The 26978-nt window shown below is 41.5% G+C and overlaps 2 protein-coding genes across 4 annotated transcripts in view; one reads left to right on the forward strand and one right to left on the reverse strand.

Moving 5' to 3' along the window:
• ccdc172 (coiled-coil domain containing 172) overlaps nucleotides 1-26978 on the reverse strand; it is a 55012-nt gene that overhangs the window by 19099 nt on the left and 8935 nt on the right. The window contains exons 7-8 of one of the 3 annotated variants that reach the window (XM_054799723.1): nucleotides 14481-14630; nucleotides 888-14416 (exon numbers count right to left, since the gene is read on the reverse strand). The exons of 1 other annotated variant lie outside the window; for it this stretch is intronic. In XM_054799723.1, the coding sequence (XP_054655698.1) occupies nucleotides 14513-14630 (118 nt within the window). In that variant the 3' untranslated portion in view covers nucleotides 888-14416; nucleotides 14481-14512. Of the gene's footprint in view, nucleotides 1-887; nucleotides 14417-14480; nucleotides 14631-26978 lie in introns of those variants that run through there. One more of the 3 variants, XM_054799722.1, reaches the window with a different exon arrangement.
• On the forward strand, nucleotides 10525-12851 carry si:ch1073-126c3.2 (uncharacterized protein LOC555816 homolog). The gene is made up of 6 exons (XM_054799726.1): nucleotides 10525-10610; nucleotides 10676-10758; nucleotides 10864-10978; nucleotides 12244-12356; nucleotides 12433-12547; nucleotides 12637-12851. The coding sequence occupies exons 1-6, from the start codon at nucleotides 10565-10567 to the stop codon at nucleotides 12810-12812; spliced, it is 648 nt and encodes a 215-aa protein (XP_054655701.1). The 5' UTR covers nucleotides 10525-10564; the 3' UTR covers nucleotides 12813-12851.

Below are 26978 nucleotides of genomic sequence, written 5' to 3' on the forward strand. Positions count from 1 at the left end.
CCTTTCACATCAACTTCAGAGAGAAGTTTCTATATTTGTTAAAAACAGTATTTTGGCTAGACTTGTGGAAAAATGTCCATTTGTTATGAACATCTTTTTGAAAGTGTAACTGTTGAGATTGAATGTCAACAATCAAAGCCAGTTTTAATGTCATGCATTTATAGGAAACCTGGAACTAATATTGAGCAATTCAATGTGTCATTAGAAGACCTATTTGGTCCACTTAGAAACACAAACATTTATGTTTGTGGAGACTTTATCATTGATTTTCTCAAGTGTAATTCACATCAACATTCACAACTATTTTTGGAGCTGATGTTGTACTTTGGTCTTATTCCTTCCATTACAAAACCAACCAGAATAACCTGCATGAAAGAAACTTTAATTGACAATATATTCACAAAATATACTTGACAAACATCATAGCGGTGCGCTCATAACTGATATTAGTGATCATCCTGCAGTTTTCCCTATTAGTGAAAAATTAACATCAACCTTTCAGAAACAAGATACTTTTATCACAAAACGAAACCTAAATGAAAATGCAATCAACAATCTCAGAGCTAATCTAACTAATGAATCTTGGGAATCAGTGTACAAGATAGTTAACCCAAATCAAGCTTATAGTGAATTTATGAACTTTTTTTTTGCAAAACATGGATCAGATAAACGATAAAAACAAAGATCAAAACACAAAAAAAAATGGAGGCAAAATCTTGGTTTACAAAAGCATTAAAAAATACATGTAGAAAGAAAAACATGATGTATAGGAAATTTCTTAAAACTAAAAGCAACAGTGATAAAGTCAGATATAATGTAAGGTGTACAAAAGCAAATTGACTACGATACTTAAGAACAGCGAGAAACTTTATTATGATCACTTACTAGAAAATGCAAAAGGTGATATCAAAGTAACCTGGAATATCATAAATAAATTAAGAATCCGTGTAAAAATGGAAATGAGTATCTAAATTTATCTAATGGAACAAAATACTCTGAAAGCTGTTGCAAACGGGTTCAACGATTTTTTTGTTTTTTGTTTTGTTTACAAAAGTAGGCCCTAATCTTGCAAATAAGATCAAACCAGCAAATACGATTACAACAGATGCCTTCTCGAAAAACAGCAATACACACAGTATGTTTTTAGCACCCGTAAAAGAAAAAGAATTGACTGACATCATATGTATTTTACAAAATAAATAGTCACTACAACAGGGTATATTCCCAGATGATCTAAAAATAACAAAAGTAGGCCCTATTTTTAAGACTGCAGAGTTATAATAATTACAGACCCATTTCATTACTACCCCAGTTTTTCAAACTACTTGGCACACCTTGATTCATGTTGGACAAAATTCGATTTTATATATTTGAGTCAGTATGGTTTCTAGAAAAATCAGTCAACTTCAACAGCAGTTTTTCACTTAACTGAGGAAATTATAAACAATATTGAGAAACGAATGATAACAGTAGGAATATTTATTGCTCTTAAAAAGTCATTTGCCACTGTAAATCATAATATTTTGCACAAAAAAATTGGAACATTATGGAATAAGAAGAATAGCTAATGATTGGGTCAGGAGTTATTTAAGTAACAGAACTCAATATGTAGAAACAAATATTAAATCTCATGAATTACCAATAGAATGTGGTGTACCTCAAGGATCATTACTAGGCTCCAAGTTATTCCTTATTTATATCAATGATATTGTAAATACGTCAGAAACGTTGAAATTTATACTTTTTGCTCATGATACAACTATTCTTTGTCAATCCAGATTATAATCAATTAATTGAAACAGTGAATGCTGAGTTTGAAAAAACTTTTGTGACTGGTTTGCTGCAAATAAGCTTTAGCTTAATATAGCCCAAACCAATTATATTATATTTAATGATAAGCAATTGAACACTGGTATACACATAAAAAGTAGGTGTGAGTAAAATTTTAGGGATACTTATTGATGATAATCTCAGTTGGAAACAACATATTGTACTTTAGGCATAATGCGTTGCATGAGGAACCGACTTAACCAAAATACTCAAAAAATTTGGAGCTTATTTCTGCCATATCTAAATTATTGTTCAGAAATATGGGGCAACACATATCAGACTAACTTACGTAAAATAATTACAAGTCAAAAAAAGTAATCAGAATACTCTCGTATGCAAGTAAATATGATGACACAACCCCTTTATTCAATAACTTGACACTTTTGATATTCTTAGATATTGTTGAACTGACACCAACTTTGGTAATATACAACATTTTTAATAATCAAATGCCAAGGAATATTTTGCAACATTTTCCACATGAAACAATGTCAATATTCAGTTAGGCAAGTAAACCAATTCTATCAAATGCATATCAGAACAACAGTAAAATTACAGAGTATTTCAATAAAAGGAATACAATTATGGAATAAATTAATATTGGAACTTAACGATTTTAAGTCACAACTACTTTTCAAATCCAAAATTAAAACGTTCCTACTGGATAAATATAAGTCTTAACTGTCTACCACTTAATCATGCACCGTCATTGAGAAATTGCATGTACTGTATAAGTGTTATGAAATTGTAATGTAATGTAAGGGACATCTTGCATCAAATAATGTTATTTAATGAAATCAAACATAGTTGGTATAACTGCCATGTTGATTTTTAAATTAAAATATTTTAATGTGCATAGTGAAATTTTAATTTTTTTTGTCTTTGTTTATAGAATTATTTTTTCTTGTGTTAGTGAATTGAAGTATTTTGAATCTTGTGTCATTTTTGTATTCAATTATTTCTATATCAAGTATTTGGTATTGTGTTTCAGTGTATATTGTTGTGTTCTGACAAGTGCTGGACCCCAGATGCAGAGGCAGGAGGCAGGTGAGCAGGTAAGATGCTTTTAATAATGTTCGACAGAGGCCAAAAATGCAACAAAGGGTGATGATGAAAAAAAAACGGCAACTAAATGGCACCATGAAAGAAGGCCAAAAGTAACTTAAGGATAGCCAAGCTGGAGCACAGGGAACTACCGGGCGTACCTCCTGGGAGACGCTGAGCAGACTGATTCCTCAAAAGAAAAGAACTTGTGAAAGCACTTTAAGCAAGACCGCAATGGTTAATGTCCAAGGTTTCATAGAGTAAGAGTCCATAAGTGACAGTGGCAGTCAGTCAAAGAAATATCCAGCATCTCCCAAGTGCAGTCCATCTGCTTAAATGTGGTGGAACCCAATCAGGTGCAGGTGCGCCCAGACGTCCCGCCTCCAGCCAGAGAAAGAGCTGCTGAAATACCAAGAGTACAGCCAGGAGAAGGCAGGGCAGGACAGAGGGCAACAAGCAGGAGCATGAGGTGAAACATGACAGTACCCCTTCACCCCTGGCCTGCTGGACAGCCTGCCGGTGGGGGTTTGTTCTTGATAGCATCCACCACCTGCCTCTCAACATCCCACTAGAGTGCTCGTAGGATCCGAGTTTGGGGAATGATGGTCTCGTGGTGGGTGTCTTCCGTAGGTGGAGAGAATAGCCTGGAGAGGCAGTCCGGTTTGCCATTCTGCGAGCCCGGATGAAAGGTCAAGGAGAAATTAAACTTGGTGAGGAAGAGTGCCCCCCGTGCCTTTCTTGGGTTGAGTCTGTGGGCGGTGCGATGGCAGGCCAGGTTTTTGTGGTCAGTGAGTACAATGAAGGGGAGTTCTGAGCCCTCCAGCCAGTGCCTCCATTCCTGCAGCTTCAGGAAAACGGCCAATAATTTCCTACTGCCAATATCATAATTGCGCTCAGCAGAAGTCAGGCGGCGGGAAAAGAAGGCACAGGGGTGCAGCTTCCGGTCAGAGGTGGAAGGTTGAGAAAGGACGGCCCCCACACCGGTATCAGAAGCATCCACCTCAACAAAAAATTGAGAAGATGGGTCAGGGTGTATGAGAACACGGACACTAGTAAACAAAGACTTTAGTTTAGTGAAGGCAGCGTCAGCATCTGGTGTCCATGTAAACAGCACTTTAATGGATGTGAGCCTTGTCAGTGGTTCCGCAACCCGACTAAAGTTCCGGATAAAAGGGTCGGTAGAAATTAGCAAAGCCTAGGAACCTCTGAAGAGGCTTCCTTGATGTAGGAACGGGCCACTCAACCACAGCCTGAATCTTGGCAGGATCGGCTCTAAGTTGCCCCTCTTCCACGATGAACCCCAGGAAGTGAACAGAAGTGGTGTGAAAAACTAATTTTGCCGCCTTGACAAAAAGCCTGTCCTCTAGAAGCCTCTGGAGCACCAAACAGACTTGCTGGCCATGTTCCTCAAGCGTGAGGGAAAAGATTAATATATCGTCGAGATAGACAAGCACAAAACGACTGAGCATATCACAAAGGACGTTGTTAATAAAACTTTGGAAAAAAGCCGGGGAATCGGGTGTTGAAAGCGGTCTTCCATTCATCCCCCTCGCAAATCCGGACAAGATGGTAAGCATTGCGAAGGTCAAGTTTGGAAAAAAATTTGGCAGAGTGGAGTGAGTTGAAAGCAGAGTCTAACAATGGCAGAGGGTACTTGTTTTTAATGGTAATGTCATTAAAGGCACGATAGTCAATGCTGGGGCACAGTGATTTGTCTTTTTTCTCTACAAAGAAAAAACCTGCTGCTAATGGAGACGAGGAGGGGTGAATAAGGCCCGACGTAAGGGAGGAGGAAATGTACTCCTCCAGCGCCTCTCTCTCTGGTCGAGACATTACACAGGCGTGAGGATGGTAGTGCAGGAGGTTGATGTAACAGTTATAAGGGTGGTGTGGAGGAAGTGAGCGAGCTCTATCCTTACTAAAAACCTCCCGGAACTCATGGTAGACCGGCGGAACCAGAGAGAAGTCTATTTTTTCGGGAGTGGCGAAGCGAGCGAGGGAGGGCCGGGGACACGCCGACCTTTGTGCATGTGGCAAAAAACACTCCAGTTAATAATAGAAGACTTGACCCAATCAATATGGGGGTCATGCTTGAGAAGCCAGGTAAGCCCTAACACGATGGGAGCGGAGCGTGAGGGAATACCAAAAAATTGCATGGATTGCCGGGCAAGCGGAGGGAGAGGGAGTGAGTCTGATGAGTTACGCTAGCCAGGCGACAACCGTCAAGGGAGCGAACCACCTCCAAGGTGGTAATTTAACTATGGGGATAACTAGTCGTTTAAAACAATCGTCCGCTCCAGGGTCTATAAAGGCACAAATATCAGTCCATCTGCTTAAATGTGGTGGAAACCAATCAGGTGCAGGTGTGTCCCGCCTCCAGCCAGAGAAAGAGTAAAAGTGAAAAACCAAGAGTACAACCAGGAGAAGGCAGGGCAGGACAGACGGCAACAAGCAGTAGCCCGAGGTGAAACATGACATATATGATGATATATATACAGTATATACAGTAGTACCTCGCATAACGTAAACCTCCTTTTACGTAAATTCCACTGAGCATAAAGAATTTATGTAAAGTTTTTGCATCATATTACGTAAGAAATTCCATATAACGTAAAGCAACTTCATTAATGCCTTAGAAATTACACTAACAGTGCATCAAACCATGGGCATTGAAAAATAACAGTTGGATAACAAAAACACATAAAATAAATCACACAGGAATCGAGATTAAAGAAATAAAAACATAACAGAAAAGTGATAAATAATTAAATAAAAAATAAAGATAATAATAATAATAATAATAATAATAATAATTAAAGTAAATTACACCAGGGGACATGAGCAATGAAAATGAAATTGAATTAAGGATATTGAAATGGGAGCACAGATTTATAGTCTTGATAGCTTTCTTGTTATTAAGAGAGGATATTGATTTGAAGTACAGCTTCAGTTCTTTCATGAAAAAAAAGGGGTTTCACTTTGGCAAATTTAAAGTCGGTGCAAGTTTTTGTTTTTTTTTTAAAGTGGGTGCAAGTTCAGACTAACAGAGTACTGTCCACTTGGTGACGCCTTTCAGTTTTATTCATTTACAGTAATCTTATTTATTCCCTTATTTTATATTGGAATGTTACTCTACTATGTTTATGCTAACGTTTTCTTACATTTTCCCACCATATTTGGTGGACTTTGCATATTTTGAAGGGCCAAAGGGTGAGTTTGGGAAGATCTTGGAACGGATTAGACTATTTACATGTATTTTACGCTTCGTATAACATAAAAACCCTATAACATAAACGTTCTCGGAACGGATTTTTCTTTTATTGTTCATGGGAGAGCATTTTTATAGGCCTTGCTTCTGCCCTCTTATTTTCAACTAGTGTTGCATTATTTTGTATTTTGTAAATGTTTGTTTTATTTGGTTGGTTGAAATAAACTGGTGTGGCGTCTGCAGTGATGCGGACTCTACATCGGTCCATTGTGGTGAAGAAGGAGCTGAGCCAAAAGGCAAAGTTCTTAATTTACTGCTTGATCTACATTCCTACCCTCACCTATGGTCGTGAGCTTTGTGTTTTGTGAGCGTAGTGACCGAAAGGACAAGATGGTGGGTACAAGCGGCCGAAATTAGTTTTCTCAAGTAGGGTGACTTGGGTCTCCCTTTGAGATAAGGTGAGAAACACTGTCATCAGGGAGAAACTCAAAGTAGAAGCACTACTCCTCCGTGCTGAGAGGAACCAAATGAGGTGGCTTGGCCATCTGGTCAGGATGCCGCCCAGATGTCTCCCTGGGGAGGTGCTCGAGGCATGCCTTACCAGTAGGAGGCCTCGGGGAAGACTCAGTACACATTGGAGAGACTACGGCTCTCAACTGGCCTGGGAACGCCTCAGGATCTGCCGGGAGAAGCTGGACCAAGTAGCCGAGGAGAGGAAGCTTCCCTGCTTAGCGTGACCTGACCTCAGATAAGCGAAGAAGATGGATGGACAAACTAATCTGTTTGCCTTGTACTGTATCATTCCACAAAAGGAGCGCCCAAACAAAGCACGTTGCTGACTCACCGTCTGTGCATTTTGTATTTCATGTGACTACTAAGAAAGCTGTGAGTGCCAGGACTTTGATAAAGAAAGCGAGAAACACTACTGAATTCAATCTTGCTAGGATGTGCGGGAAGTCCACATCACCAGTAACTTCCATCCATTCCTCATTTGTAATTATTTTACATTGTTTTCTGCCTATACAACTCTAATTATACTCTGTAAAATGTATTTTTGTTAAAAATGTTAATATTTGTGGGTGTTTGGAATGGATTCATTGGATTTACATTATTTATGGAAAAAATTACCACGGTTTTTGAACGTTCATGGAAGGTACTATTGTACATGTAAATTTGTTGAGATCACTATGACAACCATGCAGCTTCAAATGAAACTGAAAATAAGCAAATTACACAATCAATGTGCACCACAAAAACTGTTTCTAGTGAGACTTCATCAGTAAATATTCTTTATTATTAATAAGTGTCAAGTCCCTTTTTATTATCAGTCCAAATGCATAATTGAGACTTTGTCAGGTTTCTGTTTGGCTAAAATGAAAATTTACCTTACAATTGGGGGGGAGTTTAGAGTGCCACCTGTTACTTCAGCATGCACTTGAGCCTGTGACTGTGTTATGAGAGATTGAAAAAGTCCACAAAAATATAATAAATCAACTTTTGTCATAGTGGTTAGCATGTTGGCCACACAGTCAGGAGATCAGGGTTTGTATCTTCATTTGGGCATCTTTCCGTTTGGGTACTATGGTTTCCTGGAACTTTTGTCACAGGCACAGCATGAACGCCTCATACAACACAAGCGACAAGCGATACGTATCATAGACCTTAGCTTTACTGGGACTAAAGCAAAGAGTTCAATGACAGTACAGAGAAAAGGAAGACAAGTCTCTCGGGCCAAGAGTTGCTGCTCAAAACAAAGACAAAGAGACAATTGTGCGTGTTAATGAACTCAATCATCTCTCCTAAAAGCTTCAATTATTCATGCGGATCCTGATTGTCACACATCCATAATGGATAACATCCCCACACTATTATTTACTTCCTTGCTGGCTGACATGATGTCACTGCTCTGCTGTGTCACTGCAGAGCTGTCTGCTTTCATGCTAACATATGGCTGAGCGTCGTTCGCCCCCGTCAGCATGACACAGGATGCACATCGCTAAAAAATGTCACTTTTTCTTTTGAGGAATCTTGACAGTGGAGGCTCACAGTAAAACCTTTTCAACACCCCAGTTTTCATACAATTATGGTTTCGACTAAAATTTTCAACAAAATTTTGCCTTGGTTTGCGTACACTCTCTCGGTAATTGTACAATATTGTATGTCTCTCTTCGGTGGTCCGTCATTATTGATGATGACACCCGACGTAAGAGTTGTTCCTACAGGCGTGGGATCTCATATGGCTCCGGAGCCCAAACGCTGAGGCACAGATCTTTCCACAGACAGAACAACAAACTCCAATCTCCAATTTTGTTGTTGGTATTGTCTGCGATGACGTTGGCAGAGAGCCTCTTTCAATTGGATTTAGCTTGTTTTGAAGGCATCTACGCTGCGAGCGCAGCTGTCCCACCAATACGTTCTGTCAACTGCAAGAGATTTTAGGTTGGCTGTTGGAATGTTGCATTGCTTCAAGATGGAGTGGAAGTAGTCTTTATGTTGTTGTGATTTTCTCCCTTGACTTCTCCAACCTCCGCAAAGTTCACCATAAAGGAATTTCTGTGGCCAGCGGTTCTCTGGCATGTGGATGACATGGCCAACCCACCGGAGGAGACGCTTGAAGGTTAGAGTTTCCATGCTAATCCAACCGGCGGAGCGCAGTATCTCGGTATGAAGTACTCTGTCTTCCCATGTTAGACCCAGGAAGCACTGCAGCGGATGTGGAAGGCTTCAAGGCTGAGATCTGTATGCTGTCCGTGTTTCGCATCCATACAACAGCGTGGACATACATACAGCAACTTTTGTGGCAGTGGTCAGACCACGATTACAAAACACTCTACGAAGAAGTTTACCAAAGGAAATAGAGGCACGATGGACTCGGTTATGAAATTCATCAAGTTTGCAGAGTGAGGATAAAATACTGCCAAGGTCTGTGAACTTGTGCTTTATTAGATTTCCAGCAATCGGGAAAATTGCGTGTAAGAAACTGTTGTATTTTACCCTTCGGTATGTTGAATCTTGTGGTATTAAAAAAGATGTGGACAATCTTGCATCACAAAGCCAAAACCAAATCTGAGCTACTTAACTGACCCAATACTACGGTATCCTGTATGGCACATTCTTTCGGCAACAAAGATTAGTGCTGTCAAGAGATTAAAAAAATATTCTTATAAATTCATTGTGATCTCCAATTATTTGATCTAATTTATCTCTTTTTAAATCTAAAAACCTAAAAATGCTGAGAAAAGTACTTTTGAAGTATTTTCATTCAAACGCAATACATTATTGTAGATCAAAAGAATGGTGGCTCGCTAAATTGCCAGTGACTTAGATGCTATCGTTAGCTGTGGCTGCACTCGTGACTAGGTGCTTTGCGTTGATATGGTAGGCTAAACCTGAGCTGCTTTGGTGGTCATCAAAATTCTTCTTACAAAGAAGGCACACCACTCTACATTTATCAATGCTGCCATCGGGGAGTTTTTGAAGTGTAAATTTCCCATTCATTGGACCGACAGATGAGGTGGCTCGGGCATCTGGTCAGGATGCCTCCCGGACGCCTCCCCGGGGAGGTGTGCACGGCATGTCTGACTGGTAGAGACGTGGTAGAGGCCCGAGTCCAGGGAAGACCCAGGACCCGTTGAACAGACTATGTCTTTAAGCTGGCCTGGGAACACCGTGGGATCCACCAGGAGAGAGAGGAGCTGGACAAAGTAACCAGGGAGAGGAAGGTCTGGGCTTCCCCCGTGCTGCCCCCGTGACCTGAAGATGGACAGATGGATGGACAGACCGACAACTCCCAGATGCTGCTCTATTTTCATGGCTCCTCTCTGCAACTCACAGCTCCTCACCTTGCCCTCCAAACTACAATGAGCTTATGCTAAAAAAGCCCAAACATAATGAATCAATGTCTACTTCAGGGTGTGATTGATCATTGTATTTCACCCCCAACAACTCAAGAAGAAGCCCAACACATAAAAAATTATTTTTGCAAAAAGGCAACGGGCATACAGAAACGGTAACGTTAGAGATTAAAAATTGAATTAACGCAATAAAAGAACACTAATATGACTGTAATTAATTAATTGCAATTAATGCTATAACCTGACACCTCATCACCAATAAGTTCCATCCCAGTAAAGAAAGAACAAACCAAGGAAGCTAACGTTTTGAAAGGGGTAAACATTTTTTCCAAAACAGAGATCACAAACGATGGAGGATTTTTGGTTGTCTGGTAAAGATTGGATTGAAATTATTTCCGATGGGAAAATTTGACTGGAGTTTGTTTCAGTTTTCATCGGACCTTTTGAAATAAAAAAAACAAAACCGAGGTACCACTGTTCATCGTTATGACGTTAATGTTTATAAAATGTTGCGCATCTCGGGCAGTTCAGGATTGGCCAACTCCGTAAACTTTGCCCCCAAAAGGCTGAGTAAATAAAAGGTCCCTGCACTGTTTTGTCCGTTTAGTTGTGGTGGACACCAACCAGCATGGCGGCGCTAAAGACAACAGCGGCTTGGCTTTGCTTGCTAGCAGGTAGAAGATGTATGTATGTGATTTACGCCGTAAGTTCATGGATGATAACATGCCATTTCTGGCAGTGTTGCCATGCTCCAATCAGGATCAGGTTCCAGTGAAGAACTGCAGCTCTCAGCTCCTGGAGGACCTGTCAGCTGATCTTCAGGTACACGTCTAATGTTTGTCATTCCACAAAGCTGGTCAAAGTTTCTGGACTTTCACAGTTGCTTTCCATGCCAAAACAAGGTGTGTTTCTCACATGAACCAACAGGTGGCACTAGAGTGCAGCGTAAGCCCATCAGCTAAGTGGTCCACACAGCAGACGGCGGCACTGCTTCTCCACATGAGGAATGTGACGGATGTACTGCACAAGCATCAGCAGAGTGGTAGGAAGACCACAGCTGTCACTCGCTCATTGTGCAATGCTTTGCTACTTTTATATTATTTTATATATTTGAATAGTTCCTGTGCAAACATTCATGTGTTCATTGTGCAATGTTTTGCTATTTATTTATTTTTAGATGATTTTATTTATTTTTATAGTTCCTTGGTACACATTCATTCATTCATTTGCTATTTATTTTCTTCTTTATATAGTTCCTTGGCAGGACTACACAAACCCATTTAACTTTGTTCACTTCCTGTGTGAAAATAAAAAAGGTGTTTGTGCAGTTTTAAGAAAGAGGTAGAAATACAAATGGTTAAAAATAAGGATGACATAATAATAAAATGTAATACAAGTAATACAATACGTATATACAATATATCCCATCCATCTATTTTCTATGCCGCTTATCCTCACTAGGGTCGTGGTCATGCTGGAGCCTATCCCAGCTGACTGACGAGCGAGAGGCGGGGTACACCCTGGACTGATGGCCAGCCAATGGCAGGGCACATATAGACATCCACACTCACATTCATACCCATGGACAATTTAGAGTAGCCAATGAAGCTAACATGCATGTTTTTGGAATGTGGGAGGAAACCGGAGTACCCGGAGAAAACCCACACACGGGGAGAACATGTAAACTCCACACAGAGAACTCAGGTCTTCCCGATCTCCTGACTGTGTGGCCAACATGCTAACCACTACGCCACCGTGCAGATACAGTATATCCATAAGTTAAAATAAATATTTAAAAAAATGAAAAATAGACATACAAATAAATAAACAAATGGAAAATAGACAAGCAGAGACATAAAACAATGATAAGAAAAGCAATACATTGAGAATAAATAAATATTATAGTTCAAATTTTGACTGATTCGCCCAATTCGTGTCATGAGTACTTTCTGTATATAAATTACGCCATAAGTTATTGGTCACTTTCAATTTTCCATTTCTTTTCCTTGCAGTGGAGATGATGGCATTCTTAATATTTGTCTAGTTCCTTGATGTCATTTTTCCACTGATTATTCTCAGTCAAAGGGAAAAAAACATGTGCAGCTCATTCGGGATGTGTGAGCTATTCCTATTCTTAGTCCAAAGAGGTTTTTTTGCCATAAAGTGAAAGCATGATGAAGAGCGTAGTTTACTCAGCATCCAATCAAATGACTCCAAGGTTAAAAACAGAAGATGACCTCCAAACTAAAACAGTCAACATAGTGTTTATGCATAAAAATAATGTTTAACAATGTTGTTTCCATTTAGAATGTTATGGAGCAGAGCCCGTGGAATGCCCTGAGCCCGAGGTTCCCAAAAATGGAGGCTTGGTGTGCGCCACGCTGGCTAACAGGCGGTATTGCAAACCCCTGTGCAACCACGTAAGTGGAGGACGGATGGTGACAAGCCAGCTGGTTAGAGTGCAGGAAGAAGTAACATTGCCAGTTTCTCTTCCAGGGTTATGACTTTGCGTTTATCAGGAGAAGTCGCTTGTTTGATGAATGCAGCGAGCAGACGGGCTACAGATGGAACAGTCAGTACATCGGTGGAAACGCGCTGGCTTTTTGTAACGGTGAGACTCGGAGTACACCGAGGACTTCGCTACATGCATTTAAGTTGAATTATGAATGAATTGCTTCTTTTTGTCTCTCCAATCTCTAGAAGCCTCTATCCAAGTAGCAGGAGGAAAGACGGCGTATTTTCCCAAAGACAACAGCTGCCTGGCCACCAAGACGAGCGACCACAAGCACAGTGACATCATCCAAGATTTTACTGAGGAGCTGAAGGGTCTCCACTTGGAGGCGGACGCACAATCGCTCTGTCTTGTTTGTGGGTGAGGCCATCGCAGCACTGACAATAAAAAGGATTTATTGACATTTAGGAACTTGGTCACTATATGGGACGTACTCACAAACACTCAGTGAGGGTTAAATGTGAGTTACCGACAAGAGACTTCCAATTTTCAAAAGTGTTACCGTACTACCGGCCTTGCTCCATCTTAGCCATAAACTATCAGTAGTTATGTCACACGTTGACCACTAGGTGGCAAACCATGCACGCTATATTGTGGTTCGAATAGCACTCCCTCACTGTGTTGCGTTTTTTTTTTAAATGATGGCTGCTTCATGGTTGACTATGGCCTATTATTAGTAAAACAAATTTTAGAAGACCAGTTATATGTACTATTGTATATATATATAAATATTTTTACAATATTTCTTTTAAGCATGATACCAAAAAAAACATATCGTTCATATCGAAATAGACTGGATTTGCGCGGTTCTCATTCAGCTGTGTGTCGGCCCTCCCCTCCGTTCTAGATTTGGCGACATTCCAAACCATCTTGGCGACATATTTTGTCAAAAGCGACTGGCGACAAATCTAGTTACTTTTTCTGGCACAGTGGGAGAGTTTACTGGTATTTGGAAACATAAAAGTTAATGTAAAGCCCCCGCCGCGCACTCCATAGCGGAGATGCACGCATCCTCGATAGAAGATGGATGGATGGATGGATGGATGGATGGATGGATGGATGGATGGATGGATGGATGGATGGAAAAGGAAGGAGTTCATGAAATTGGAATGCAATACCCAACTTACAGTGTGCTTGTCGCAACAGGGGGGGACACTATACAGAACACTAACTACAATCACGGTGCAAACACTACAATGGCAGCACAACATGTAAGTAAGTAAGTAAATAAAGTACAAAGGGCAACTACTACTACTACAACCTTACAGTACAGTAAGTCCAAACAAGTAACTTTTTATCAAAGAAGTGTCCCACGGCATGCCGGGAAGCCGCAGGCTGTCTATAAGTGCCCTGCCTTTGGCTGGCGACCAGTCCAGTGTACCCCGCCTCTTGCCAAAGTCAGTCTAACGTTCATTGTCAAGTTTGGCAGGTCTCACTTATAATTGTTTCTGTTCATTGAGTCTGAAGTTTCTCTGCTTGAATCCACCAGCCATCCACCTTGAATCCATTCCAGACACTGCCCACTAGAGGGCAGCATATCACCACACACGCTGAGCCCTGGAAGGGCATTAACTGCGTCACTTCTTTTATTTCTAGGGAATACATCCTGTTGTGTCTACTACATATAAGTTAGGTTTTTTTTAAAACAGCATAAAATATGACATAAGCTGCAGTAACTAGCATTAAGACGTGTTTTTTTAATAGCAACATAGAGATTAAACATTAATAGCACAGGAGGTTTGACCACTTTAAATCATAAACACTGTTTGTGCGACCCTTTTCTAACCACTGCAAAGCAAACATGTACAGCACAAAGGTTAAACAAATATTTGTGGAAGGTCTACTTCAGTATTTCTGCCAGAATATGATGGCCTGCCCAGCCTTCTTTCTTCCCTGTGCGCCAGCAAACAAAAACAGCACAATGTGGTGTTCCTAACGCTGCTCTCCACCCTGGCGGCTGTCCACCTCCTAAAGGAAACATTGAAAAGACTCCGGCTAAAAATAAGGCTGCAGAATGGAGATGAAGACTAACCTGACACGTGTCACAGTGACTACGTGGGAACGCTACTGAGCGCGACGCATGCACGCACGTACACTCTGAAGGAGCTGCAACTCCGAGCTCAGGGCCTCTCGCAGGCGCTCCATTTCTCCTTTTTTGTGCAACGCCAGCTCCTCCCTCATCCTAATGAAACAACGCAAGTGTCAGCATCATGTGCACCATCGTCACATTCTTTTCATACAGGCGGCGGTGTGTCAAAGAAAAGGAAAGAAAAGTTCACTAATATTGACCGCACTTTCGCTTGACTGTTGTGACCATTATTCAGGATAAAAATGAAGGATCCTTGCACATGTTAAACAAAAAGTGCATTTTTTAAAATTTTGTCCATCATCCACAATCGTTATGTAAGACATGAACACACGTCTTTCTCTTCTCTGTGCGCTGTAAAGATATAATAACAGATAAAAAAAGGGACAGCTAATTAATGGACATAATGGGATAGTATTCCCTCGTTTATCGTGGGGGATAGGTTCCTAAAATAGCCCACAATAACTGAAATCCACAAAGTAGCCAACTTAATTTTTTTTACAATATATGTTTTTAGGCTGTAAAACCTCTCACCATCCACTTTTCTCAGACAGGCATTAACACTTTCTCACATTTCTCTCGTGTTTAAACACGAATTTCGTTAGATTTTAATGATCGACCTACTAGGTTGGACACAAGAAATTAAGTGACTCACATGTATTTCACTCCTCTGACCACACCTCTTCATCCTGGCGCGGCAGTTCGGCACGAAGGAGATTGACTGACAATGGTCGACACACTGTAAGACCTAATAGCACATCTTTTGAAACCAATTAAGTTAATTAGACGAGGTTTTAAAAAAAATACCCTCAATTACTTAAAAGAAATTAAATCTACTTAAAAGATACCCACTGTTTTAATAACTCATCCATTCTGAGTTGATTTAAAGTTACAGAAACAGTGCTAATTCCTATCTGGTGCGCTAGCTAGGCGGCTAATATGGTACCTGTTGTGCAAAAACTAAATTTCAAGAAAATGTCCCATTTTGCTTATAAAGTATAGCTAGCCAATTCTTATGGAAATATTTTCTGCCAGAAATCAGTTGCTTTTTCTAATAACAAGCTAAAAACCTTATTTTGATTATTCCTCAACCGATTAAGAATATTTGTCTTAAATTAAGAATAAAACTGGTTTCTAAACTTTCTAAATTTAAGAATGGACTCACACAGAAAACAGAAAAGATTTGCGGATTTCGGACCAATGTGAAGGCTGCACAGCAAATTTTATCGAGCGTACCAAGATTTATAAATGAAATGAACAAACATGCAACAAAATAAGAAATCAGGAAGGCGGCAAACACTTTCGCTTGACTGTTGTGACCATTATTCAGGATAAAAATGAAGGATCCTTGCACATGTTAAACAAAAAGTGCATTTTTTAAAATTTTGTCCATCATCCACAATCGTTATGTAAGACATGAACACACGTCTTTCTCTTCTCTGTGCGCTGTAAAGATATAATAACAGATAAAAAAAGGGACAGCTAATTAATGGACATAATGGGATAGTATTCCCTCGTTTATCGTGGGGGATAGGTTCCTAAAATAGCCCACAATAACTGAAATCCACAAAGTAGCCAACTTAATTTTTTTTACAATATATGTTTTTAGGCTGTAAAACCTCTCACCATCCACTTTTCTCAGACAGGCATTAACACTTTCTCACATTTCTCTCGTGTTTAAACACGAATTTCGTTAGATTTTAATGATCGACCTACTAGGTTGGACACAAGAAATTAAGTGACTCACATGTATTTCACTCCTCTGACCACACCTCTTCATCCTGGCGCGGCAGTTCGGCACGAAGGAGATTGACTGACAATGGTCGACACACTGTAAGACCTAATAGCACATCTTTTGAAACCAATTAAGTTAATTAGACGAGGTTTTAAAAAAAATACCCTCAATTACTTAAAAGAAATTAAATCTACTTAAAAGATACCCACTGTTTTAATAACTCATCCATTCTGAGTTGATTTAAAGTTACAGAAACAGTGCTAATTCCTATCTGGTGCGCTAGCTAGGCGGCTAATATGGTACCTGTTGTGCAAAAACTAAATTTCAAGAAAATGTCCCATTTTGCTTATAAAGTATAGCTAGCCAATTCTTATGGAAATATTTTCTGCCAGAAATCAGTTGCTTTTTCTAATAACAAGCTAAAAACCTTATTTTGATTATTCCTCAACCGATTAAGAATATTTGTCTTAAATTAAGAATAAAACTGGTTTCTAAACTTTCTAAATTTAAGAATGGACTCACACAGAAAACAGAAAAGATTTGCGGATTTCGGACCAATGTGAAGGCTGCACAGCAAATTTTATCGAGCGTACCAAGATTTATAAATGAAATGAACAAACATGCAACAAAATAAGAAATCAGGAAGGCGGCAAACACTTTTCCACACCACTGTATGCCTGTCTTATGTTATACTGTAGGTGCCTGTCTTAAATGTTATATATGCCTATCTTATACATTATATGTGCCTGTCTTATTTGTTATACAGTATATGTTTGTCTTGCGCTGCACAACTACTGTCGTGGAGGCAATTAAACAAGGACAATTTGTCAAACAAACAATCATGTCAGCAATGATAGCGTCACAGTCGATGGAGTTCTTTCTTGACGGATAAAATGAACTACACGGATAAAATGAACTACACTTCACAGTATTGTAGTGATAATCAACATCTGCTACATTTTAATAAAGAACATGTTTCATCCATTTTCAGTTTCATATTACATAAATGTTGCTGACAAATGTTAAATAAACTACTGAAAAGTAACGCTATTTCGCTAGCAGTCCATGTGTCTCCTGTGAATTGCCATGTTTGTTATGGTGCGTCGACAGAAATGACGTAATCTGCGCTTCTGACTGGTTAAAACTGCCTTCACAGTCCATGCCTGTAGTGCCCCCTTAACTTTGGCATGCGTATGACAGCCTGTGAATGCGTATTCGTATGGACAGAAATAGTTTTAAAATGTCACCTAGTGCAGTGACATTTTAAGTTGCGTGTGCTAACTTTCTCTTGCCGCACAGATAGACTACTACTGTATTTTTAGCATTATTCTTTCACCTCAAATTTGGTCTCAAATGCTGATACTATGTGGGAATGCATAAAGATAAGTTTTGATGACTTATTGAGCTCTAATGTGCACATTTGTCTCAAGTTAATTCATGCTAGCCCACTGCCTTTTACCACACACGTCAAACAGCGATGTAATAATCTCTCTGGAAAAACTCCAGAGATAAGATAAATTAGGTTGCTATAATGTACGAACGCCAACCTGAGTCTGGTTCCCAGAACGTGTTCTGGTCGTGACGTCACAGCCGAGGTGGCGTCGGTTCAGAAAACTCTGTGCGGGGCGTGTCAAAATCCTGTCACCACTTGAGTCCTATTTCATAGTTGTATATAGTTTCATAGCAGTATGACAAACATGTTTTATTAAGTGAGTACCTTCAATTTGTTATTGTTTTTTCCTAGTATTTTTTGGTGTCATGGGCACTTTAAGGCTAATTTCCATAGTCTTAAGGTTCAAGGTGAAGCTGCTGCTGGAGATGACAAAGCAGCAAATAAGTGCCCTGATGCATAGCTGAGATTGTAAAAGGGATAAATATAAAAGTATAAAAATATATGGTTCTCTTTTTTATTGGTGTTTAATTCTTGTATTTAGTGTTTTTATTACTGCATTTTATGTCCTTCATGTGTTCTGTGTAAAGTGTGAGTGGCTTAAGTGTTAATTTAGATACGGGTTCTGACTTACATTAAAATTCCAATAGGAACGTAACGTGTTCATAACCCAAGGACTGCGCGTATAGTTATGTACAGAGAGTTATATATCATATTTGTATCTCATTAGATTGTGCAGTGCACCTTATAAAACAGCCATTGCGTGTAGGTCTACTTGGGTGCATGTGAAGGTCTTTGTAACAGTAAAAGAACCGTGATTGTATTATTATTTGGGAGGTGTAATTTCACTACTTGGCAGATGTTGGAAGGTTCAATACAGCATTACACACCTCCGTCTTTTAAATTGGAAAGTAATGAAACACCAGGACAACAAAGGCTAAATTACATTTTCCAAGTCGAAAGGGCAGCAGCATTGTTTTTGTTTTTTTTATGGTCCATACAATCAAATTTTGTAGGGGCATGTTGTGTTCCGCAGAATAACATCCAAACATTGGAAGATTGGCATTTTAGATTCAAGTGTTTTATGTAACGATTTATATAATGTTTCTGTACAAATAATGTCCTGCATGAAAGCTTCAGCAAAAGGACTTTGCTGGCTTTGTTTGTGATTGCTGTGGCCTTAAATGCCTGATTTTTTGGCATCTTTTTTCCAAAATATGCACAAACGTTTTGATCGGCTTGTGATTTCACAAATTTGTTATCAATGTTTTAAGTGACTTTGTAACCGTAACCGTGTCACACGGTGGCCTGGTGGTTAGCATGATGACCACACAGTCAAGATATTTGGGTTTCAATTTCAGTCGGACTTCTTTGTATGGAGTTTCAGTGTTCTCCCCGTACATGCGTGCGTTTTCTTCGTGTACCCCAGCTACCTCCCACATTCCAAAAATATGCATGTCTGGTTAATGTAAATTCCCGTGTATAAGTTGCTACCTTTTTCTTAAATGTTGAACCCTGCGGCTTATACAGCAGTGCAGCTAATTTATGGCTAAATTCCATTCTCGTGACTTCTCCTTTACTTCAGAACTACTAACTACGAGCTGTGAGTACACTCACAACAAGCTTGTCAACCCACTGGAAGTCAGTGGAAGTCAGTATATATACCAGTATAACAACATAACAGTCTGACTCACGGTGTCATCTTTCAAAGAACACTTTACTAACAGCACTAAATTCATCACACAACCACTTAATACTCCATTCCATTTTTCTTCCTCTTATCCGGGTCCAGGTCGCGGGGGCAGCAGTCTCAGTAGGGAAGCCCAGCCCCGGCCACCTCCTCCAGATCTACCGGGAGGACACCAAGGCATTCCCAGGCCAGCTGTGAGACAAATCCCTCCAGCATGTCCTAGGTCTGCCCCAGGGCCTTCTCCCGGCTGAGAAGGCCCGGAACACCTCACCATGGAGGCGTCCAGAAGACTAGATGCCCAAGCCACCTCAACTGGCTCCTCTTGATGTGAAGGAGCAGTGGCTCTACTCTGAACTCCTTCCGGATGACCGAGCTCCTCACCCTATCTCTTAGGGCGAGTCCAGCTACCCGACGGAGGAAACTCATTTCAGTTGCTTGTATCCGCAATCTCGTTCTTTTGGCCACGACCCAAAGCTGATGACCATAGCTGAGGGTGGGAACATAGATCGATCGGTAAATTGAGAGCTTTGCCTTCCGGTTCAGCTCTCTCTTCACCACGACGGTCCGGTGGAGCAACCGCATTACTGAAGACACTGAGCCGATCCACCTATCAACCTTTGAACTCCTCCACCTGGGGTAGGACCTAATTCCCAACCTGGAGGGAGCAATCCACCCTTTTACGACTGAGAACCATGGCCTCAGATTTGGAGGTGCTGAGTCTCATCCCAGAAGCTTCACACTCAGATGCAAACCGTCCCAGTAAACGCTGCAGGTCACAGCTCGATGAGGCCATCAGGACCACATCGTCTGCAAATAGCAGAGACGAGATCCTAGGTCCCCCGAACTGGACTCCCTCAACACCTTGGCTGCGCCTAGAAATTCTGTCCATGAAAATTTTGAACAGAATCGGTGACAAAGTGTAGCCTTGGCGGAGGCCAACGTTCACCGGAAACAGGCTTGCGAACAATGCGAACCAGGCTCCTGCTCCGGTTGTACAAGGACTGAATGGCACGTAGTAGCGCGCCACCAATCCCCTACTCCCGGAGCACCCCCCACAGGACACCGCGAGGGACACGGTCGAATGCCTTTTCCAAGTCCACAAAGCACATGTAGACCAGTTGGACAAAAACCCAAGTACCCTCCAGTACCCTTGCAAGGGTGTAGAGGTGGTCCAGTGTTCCGCGACCAGGACGAAAACCACATTGCACCTCCTGTAGCCGAGGTTCGATTAACGGTCGTATCCTTCGCCCTTCTTGAAAAGGGGGACCACCACCCCAGTCTGCCAATCCAGAGGTACTTTTCTCGAATTCCACGCAATGTTGAAGAGACGTGTCAGCCAAGACAGTCCCTCAACATCCAAAGTTCTACTCCGTGAATCACCACCTTACCGTGGTGGAAGGGTTTGTGTGCTCGAGTGATCCTAGGAGCTATGTTGTCTGGGGCTATATGCCCCTGGTAGGGTCTCCCAAGGCAAACAGGTCCTAGGTGACAGGCCAGACCAAAAGTGATTCAGAAGATCTTTATGAACACATGAGGAGGGACCGCACCTCGCCCGGACGTGGGATACCGGGCCTCACCCTGGAGACAGGCCTGGGGGAGGGGCTCTCACCCGTGGGGCCCAGCCGGGCTCAGACCGAACAAGCCACACGGGATTCCATCCCCCCCGTAGACCGACCACCTGCGGGGGCAAGCATAAGGGTCTGGTGCATTGTGTTTTGGGCAGGTGCCTAGGCGACCTGGTCTTCGGCGGCAAAATCTGGTTCTAGGGACATGGAATGTCACTTCTCTGGCGGGGAAGTAGCCCGAACTTGTGAGAGAGGTTGAGATTTTCCGACTAGATATAGTCGGACTCACTTCAACCCACAGTTTGGGTTCTGGATCCAAACTCCTTGAAAGGGGCTGAACCTTGTTCTACTCTGGAGTTGCTGCAGGGGATAGGTGGCGAGCGGGTGTGGGCTTATTAATAGCCCCCCCGGCTCAGTGCCTCTGTGTTGGAGTCATCCCCGGTTAACAAGAGAGTAATTTCCCTACGTCTTCAGGTTTTGGGGAAAGGGTCCTGACTGTCATTTGTACGTAAGTGCCGAACAGCAGTTCAGTGTACCCAACCTTCTTGGAGTCCATCAGAGGGGCGCTGGAGAGCACCCCAACTGGTGACTCCGTCGTTTTGCCCATGTGGGCAATGACAGTGTGACCTAGAGGGGCGTGATTGGGAGGAACGGCCTCCCCGATCTGAACCCGTGCGGTGTGATGTTGTTGGACTTGTCCATCACAAACACCATGTTCGAACATAAAGATGTCCACAAGTGCACATGGCAACAGGACACCCTATGCTGCAGGTCTATGATCGACTTTGTAGTCGTATCATCAGACCTGCGTCCGCATGTTCTGGACACGTGGGTGAAGAGAGGGGCTGAGCTGTCAAGTGATCACCACCTGGTGATGAGTTGGATTAGATGGCTGGGGAGGATGCCGGGCAGACCCGGGAGACCCAAACAGGGGGTGAGGGTGAGGGTGTGCTGGAAACGTTTGGCAGTCTCTCCTGTTCGTCGAGTCTTCAGCTCACAACTCCGGCAGAGCTTTGCCTGCATCCCGGGGGAGGACGAGGATATTGAGTCCAAATGGGTTCTGTTCCGTGCCTCCATTGCAGAGGCAGCTGATCGGAGCTGCGGCCGCAAGGTGGTCGGTGCCAGTCGTGGCGGCAAGCCCCGAACCTGATGGTGGACACCAGAGGTTAGGGCTGCCGTCAAACTGAAGAAGGAGTCCTATCGCACATGGATGGCTTGTGGGACTCCTGAAGCAGCTGATAGGTAAAGGCAGGCCAAGCGGCACGCGGCGGTGGTTGAGGCAAAAACTCGGGTGTGGGAGGATTTCGGTGAAGCCCTGGAGCATGACTTTTGGTCGGCCTCGAAGAGGTTCTGGCAAACCGTCCGGTGCCTCAGAAAGGGGAAGCAGTGCCCGGACCACATTGTTTACGGTGAGTACGGGGGCCTGCTGACCTCGACTGAGAATATAGTCGGACGGTGGAAGGAATACTTTGTGAGCCCTTCTCGATCCCATTGATACACTGATACTGAACTTAATACTCAAAAGGTGTATATACAAATATACAAAAATGTCCCAATATGAGTTTAAAAAAAAACAAAAAACAACAACAACATTTAAAAGTTTTCCCATAAGGGATTGTGTCTTGAGCAACACATTCATTGGGGCACTGCAATGACGTCAGTTTTCCTCTGGGCTTTGTTTGTCCAGGACCTCTGGCTCTCTCTGTTGGACAGAAGGAGCAGTGTAATTTTGTATGCTTTCTATGCACCTCCAATGAAATGCTTTTCTCAACCGAAATGCATTATGGGAACACTTTAAAGTGTTGGGTTTTTTTCATATTAAACTCGTATAAATACATGTTTCTACATTTCTGAGGTGTAACGTTTGAGTGTTAGTTGCTGTGGGATGAGTATAATGTTATTTGTAAGATGAAACCATGTGTCAGACTGAGTAATGACCTCCTGCAATTTCCAATGGGTTGACAAGCTTGTCGTGACTTTTTTCATAGCTCATGATTGGCTCCTGTTGAATAAAGAGCTGACTGGTCCTCACCGACTCGTGCATGCAACAATATCCCACTTTATGACGTGGACATGTGTTGCTTATACACCGGTGCACCTTATACACCGGAATTTACGGCAATTGGTAAATTGTCCTTAAAAAATGAATGAATGTAACCTTAACCCTCAAAACCACAGGAAGGTTATTGCAACAAATCTGTGCCTAACAATGTCCAGTTGTTGTCAGCAACCTATCCTGTCCTCGTGCTCAAGAAATGGAGCCTGAAAATCTCTTAAATGATACAAAACTCCGATAGTGAGAGTGGAGCTTTTCACTTTGACATCATTTCCTTCCGCTGGAAGTGTAGGTGAGAGATGTAGCTTAAATACTGTCAGCCTCAGACAGCGTCTTCCATCTGCTGCCATGTTTACATATGTGACCAGCTGAGTTTGGACGCAGTAAGTCAGACATTTAAAACTTGTTCAAATATCCTGAGGTTCATGAAACAAAAAAGCCAAGTGGTACACCCAAAAAAATGTCACCGGAGGATCCCACTGGCTGTCCGTCGAGACAAGGGATCATCCTCGGCCCAAATGAAGTTTGTTACTGGTACTGAGTGCAGTCCAATAACCATCAGACACCATCTGCCAGAGAAGGCTTTTAAGAAGAAAAAACATCTTCAAAAGAGACATTGGACATTGAATGGGACATTGAAAGGTGGAAGAAAGTTTGATTTTCCCTTGACGGTCCTGATGGCTTCAACGTTACTGGCATGACAAGGAGATCCCACCTGAGATGTTTTCCACACGGCACACTGGAGGGGGCACCATCATGATCCATCAATGGAACAATGGAGCTTCAGTTTGTGCAGGGGCGTCAAACGGCAGATGGCTATGAGGAGATATTGCAGGGGGCATCCCTCATGACTGAATGCCCTTGTCTGTGTGGTAATGACTGGCTTTTTCAACTGCACTTCACAAAGGACTTCCAGAGTTAACTCAGTCTTTTGAACCATCCTCTGTGTTCCCCTCACGTAAATCTAAATGGAGAACATTTGGGGATAGATGGCAAGGGAAGTTTACAAAAATGGAAATCAGTTCCAGACAGTGGATGTCCTCCGTGGAGCCATTTTCACCACCTGAAGCAAAATTCCTACTGGGAAACATCCTGGAAACACTGGCATCAAGCATGCCCAAACCCATTTTTCAGCTCATTAACAAGAATGGTGCAGCTGTGAAGCTCCTTAGAACCTCCTTAAGATCCAACAGTGCAAAATGTACATTCTTGACATTTTTCAACTGGTCTTAAAATTTAGTGTATGTGACCAATTCACACAAAAGTGTGCAGTTTACAAAACAAACTACACCAAAGGCTTATTTATTGCCCGTTGCCTGCTCTGTCATCCACAATGGTTAGTTGGTGGTTAGGGTGGTTCTTAGTGTATGTTTTGCGGCACACATTTTACCCCTACTTTGTTGAGAACTTTGGGGAACCACCGAGCGCCATTTATAGAGGTGATTTTTGTTGGTAAATGAGAAGCGGTGAGAGATTACAATCACATGCCCACATGCTCTGTCAATGTAAACAAGAAAGTGAGGACATGAGTGGGCCATGCAGGGACACATTTGATTGATTATAAATCAGGGACAAATTCGAGTGGCCAAAATGAAAATGGGAGGGATCTTCAAGGGTTCTTCAAAGTTGAGAGGCCTCACAATTTGCGTGAATTAGCGCGATAGCAACATCGCCAAATCCTGGTGGGGTCTTCCATACAGTACATGCTGTACATCCTGTCACATATTGTTTTGTGAGGCCGTCCTGTTCAGCACACTGAACACTTTCGAAATGACTGTAGCACTCATTCAAATTGACACGCATTCAATTTCCACAGATCAATAAGCGGGAAGTTAAATATGGCTTTTAAAGAGACAGTGTGGCCGGTGAGGGCTGGATTGATGGGGCCAGGCTCGGAGTGGATGATCCTAAGAATGAAAAGGGGGGGGGGGGCTTTCCCTGACAAAGCCACATCCTCAGCACTTCCCGGGGGCTAATAAGGCCTGAGGGGTAATGAAGGGCCAGTTTAATGAGACTGATGGATGAACAAGACACGCTAACCACATGCATGATTTAGGGTCAGTATTGGGGGGGTTGGGCAGCATAAACGTAAAGACAGAAAAATACATAAAAAAGTCAGCCTACTTTGTTGCTCGTCATTGCAATAAAAACACTTTCATTCCATTTTTGTCAGGTGTATGATAACTCTGTGTGTGAGTGTTATTATAGTGTAAATATTTATTATCATCCTACTCGTATTATATTGCTTTCATTCCATTTTGATTTTAGTAATGTTTATTCTCGGTATAAGTAAATCTGTTATATCACAACCGTGCAATTTCCCCAGTGTGGGATAAATAAAGTTCATCTTTAAAATATCTGATGAACTGCTATAAAAGAAATGCACGCAGTTTGAAATGAATAGCGACGGAGATGTTTAAAAAAAGTTGCGGCATCAGCAATAACAATGCCTCTTCCTTCCTGGAACTCTATTGATTTTCAGTCTTTTAATTAAATAAAAGGAGCAACCTGGTGGAGCGGCACTCACCTAGAAGCAGCAGCAGTAATGTTCTTTCACTGCTGAGCTAAGCAGGCATGACAAGTCATGTCTGTGTGTAAACTGTGTTTGCTACAAAAGAAAACCTTCCTTTTGATTGATGCGCCCCCATTTAAAGCACAACGCTTGAATAAAACCACATATTACCTTACACCCTTCCCGTTTGAGTACACCGAGCTTATTGTGTGATGTGAGTGAGTACAGCGGCTGTAGAACGTCAACACGCCCTTAAAAAACAAACCTTTTTTGGATCATTTTCCCTGTAACACCTGCTGCTTTTTCAGTTGAATTGCACCTCCCTACACGCAGAACACGCGCTGTGCGTACGGCCCCGTGACCCATGGGTGGCCCCATTTTGCACCAGTGATGTGCGATACTACTAATTTCGTTTTCAATCTGACACTGAGTTAAATTCAGGCTGGTATCGGCAATACCGTTCCGATACCGATACTTTGTGCAAATTCACCTAATGCAGTGGTTCCCAATTCTTTTCTGTCTATTTGAGATACACTTACCTGATGTGTCTGGTAAATTTTAAAAAGTAGTATATTCCATATCATAGCATAACGAATACAAGACATTTAATTCATGTATAATTTCATAAATTATGAATTTAAATAATTAATAAATAAACAACAAAATATATAATTAATTTAAGTAATTTATTAATTTATTTCATATACTTTATTATTTTAAACTCTGAAGTATATCGAGGTAGCAGGATGATTTACAATATAGCCAAGCTAATGTACACCAACTGAAAAAACTGATGACAGAATCATATAAAATATGTGAAAATGGTATTTTAAACAATAAAAAAGAAAACAAGTGCAATAATAAAGCCATTAAAATAAATGGCTAATTATTAAGAACTCCTATAGTTCTCAATAATTATTAAAAAATGTTATAATAGTTTATCATTTATTTTAATGGTTTTATTATTTTACTTTTCTTTTTTAAAATTTTATTTTCTTTTGTTTTTATAAAAACTTTATTCACAGATGGCTCCATTTCCAATCAACAGACACGTGTTTCAGACAAACATGACTTGAAAAGTATCGATATTTTGATTTGAGAATCACTTGTAGTATTAAGAGCTCGTATCAGAAGTATCGATATTTCAGTATCGATCCACACGTCACTATTTTGCACAAGCGGGCGCATTCCCAACCAACAACATTGCTGCCGTGAGGCATGGAGCAAGCCCGAGGCAGAAGAGGAAAAAAAGAGGGACAATCTGGAGAGTAATCTGACACAGTAGCATTTCACCTACTCACCTGTCACTCCCTGGTGGTGTAATGGTACAGCCTTTCCCTGCTGCCAGAAGATTTTTTTTCCTGGGGCATAGCTTTTTTATTTTTTATTTGTCTTTTGTCAATAGTACACGTTTGGCTTGTACAAGTGACATTATGCTCAGGTACATTCTCATGCACGTGCACCTCTCCAATATGCATGTGTGCCTTTTTCACTTG

This window comes from Dunckerocampus dactyliophorus, chromosome 14, assembly GCF_027744805.1.
Source record: "Dunckerocampus dactyliophorus isolate RoL2022-P2 chromosome 14, RoL_Ddac_1.1, whole genome shotgun sequence".
NCBI classification, from domain to species: Eukaryota; Metazoa; Chordata; class Actinopteri; order Syngnathiformes; family Syngnathidae; genus Dunckerocampus; species Dunckerocampus dactyliophorus.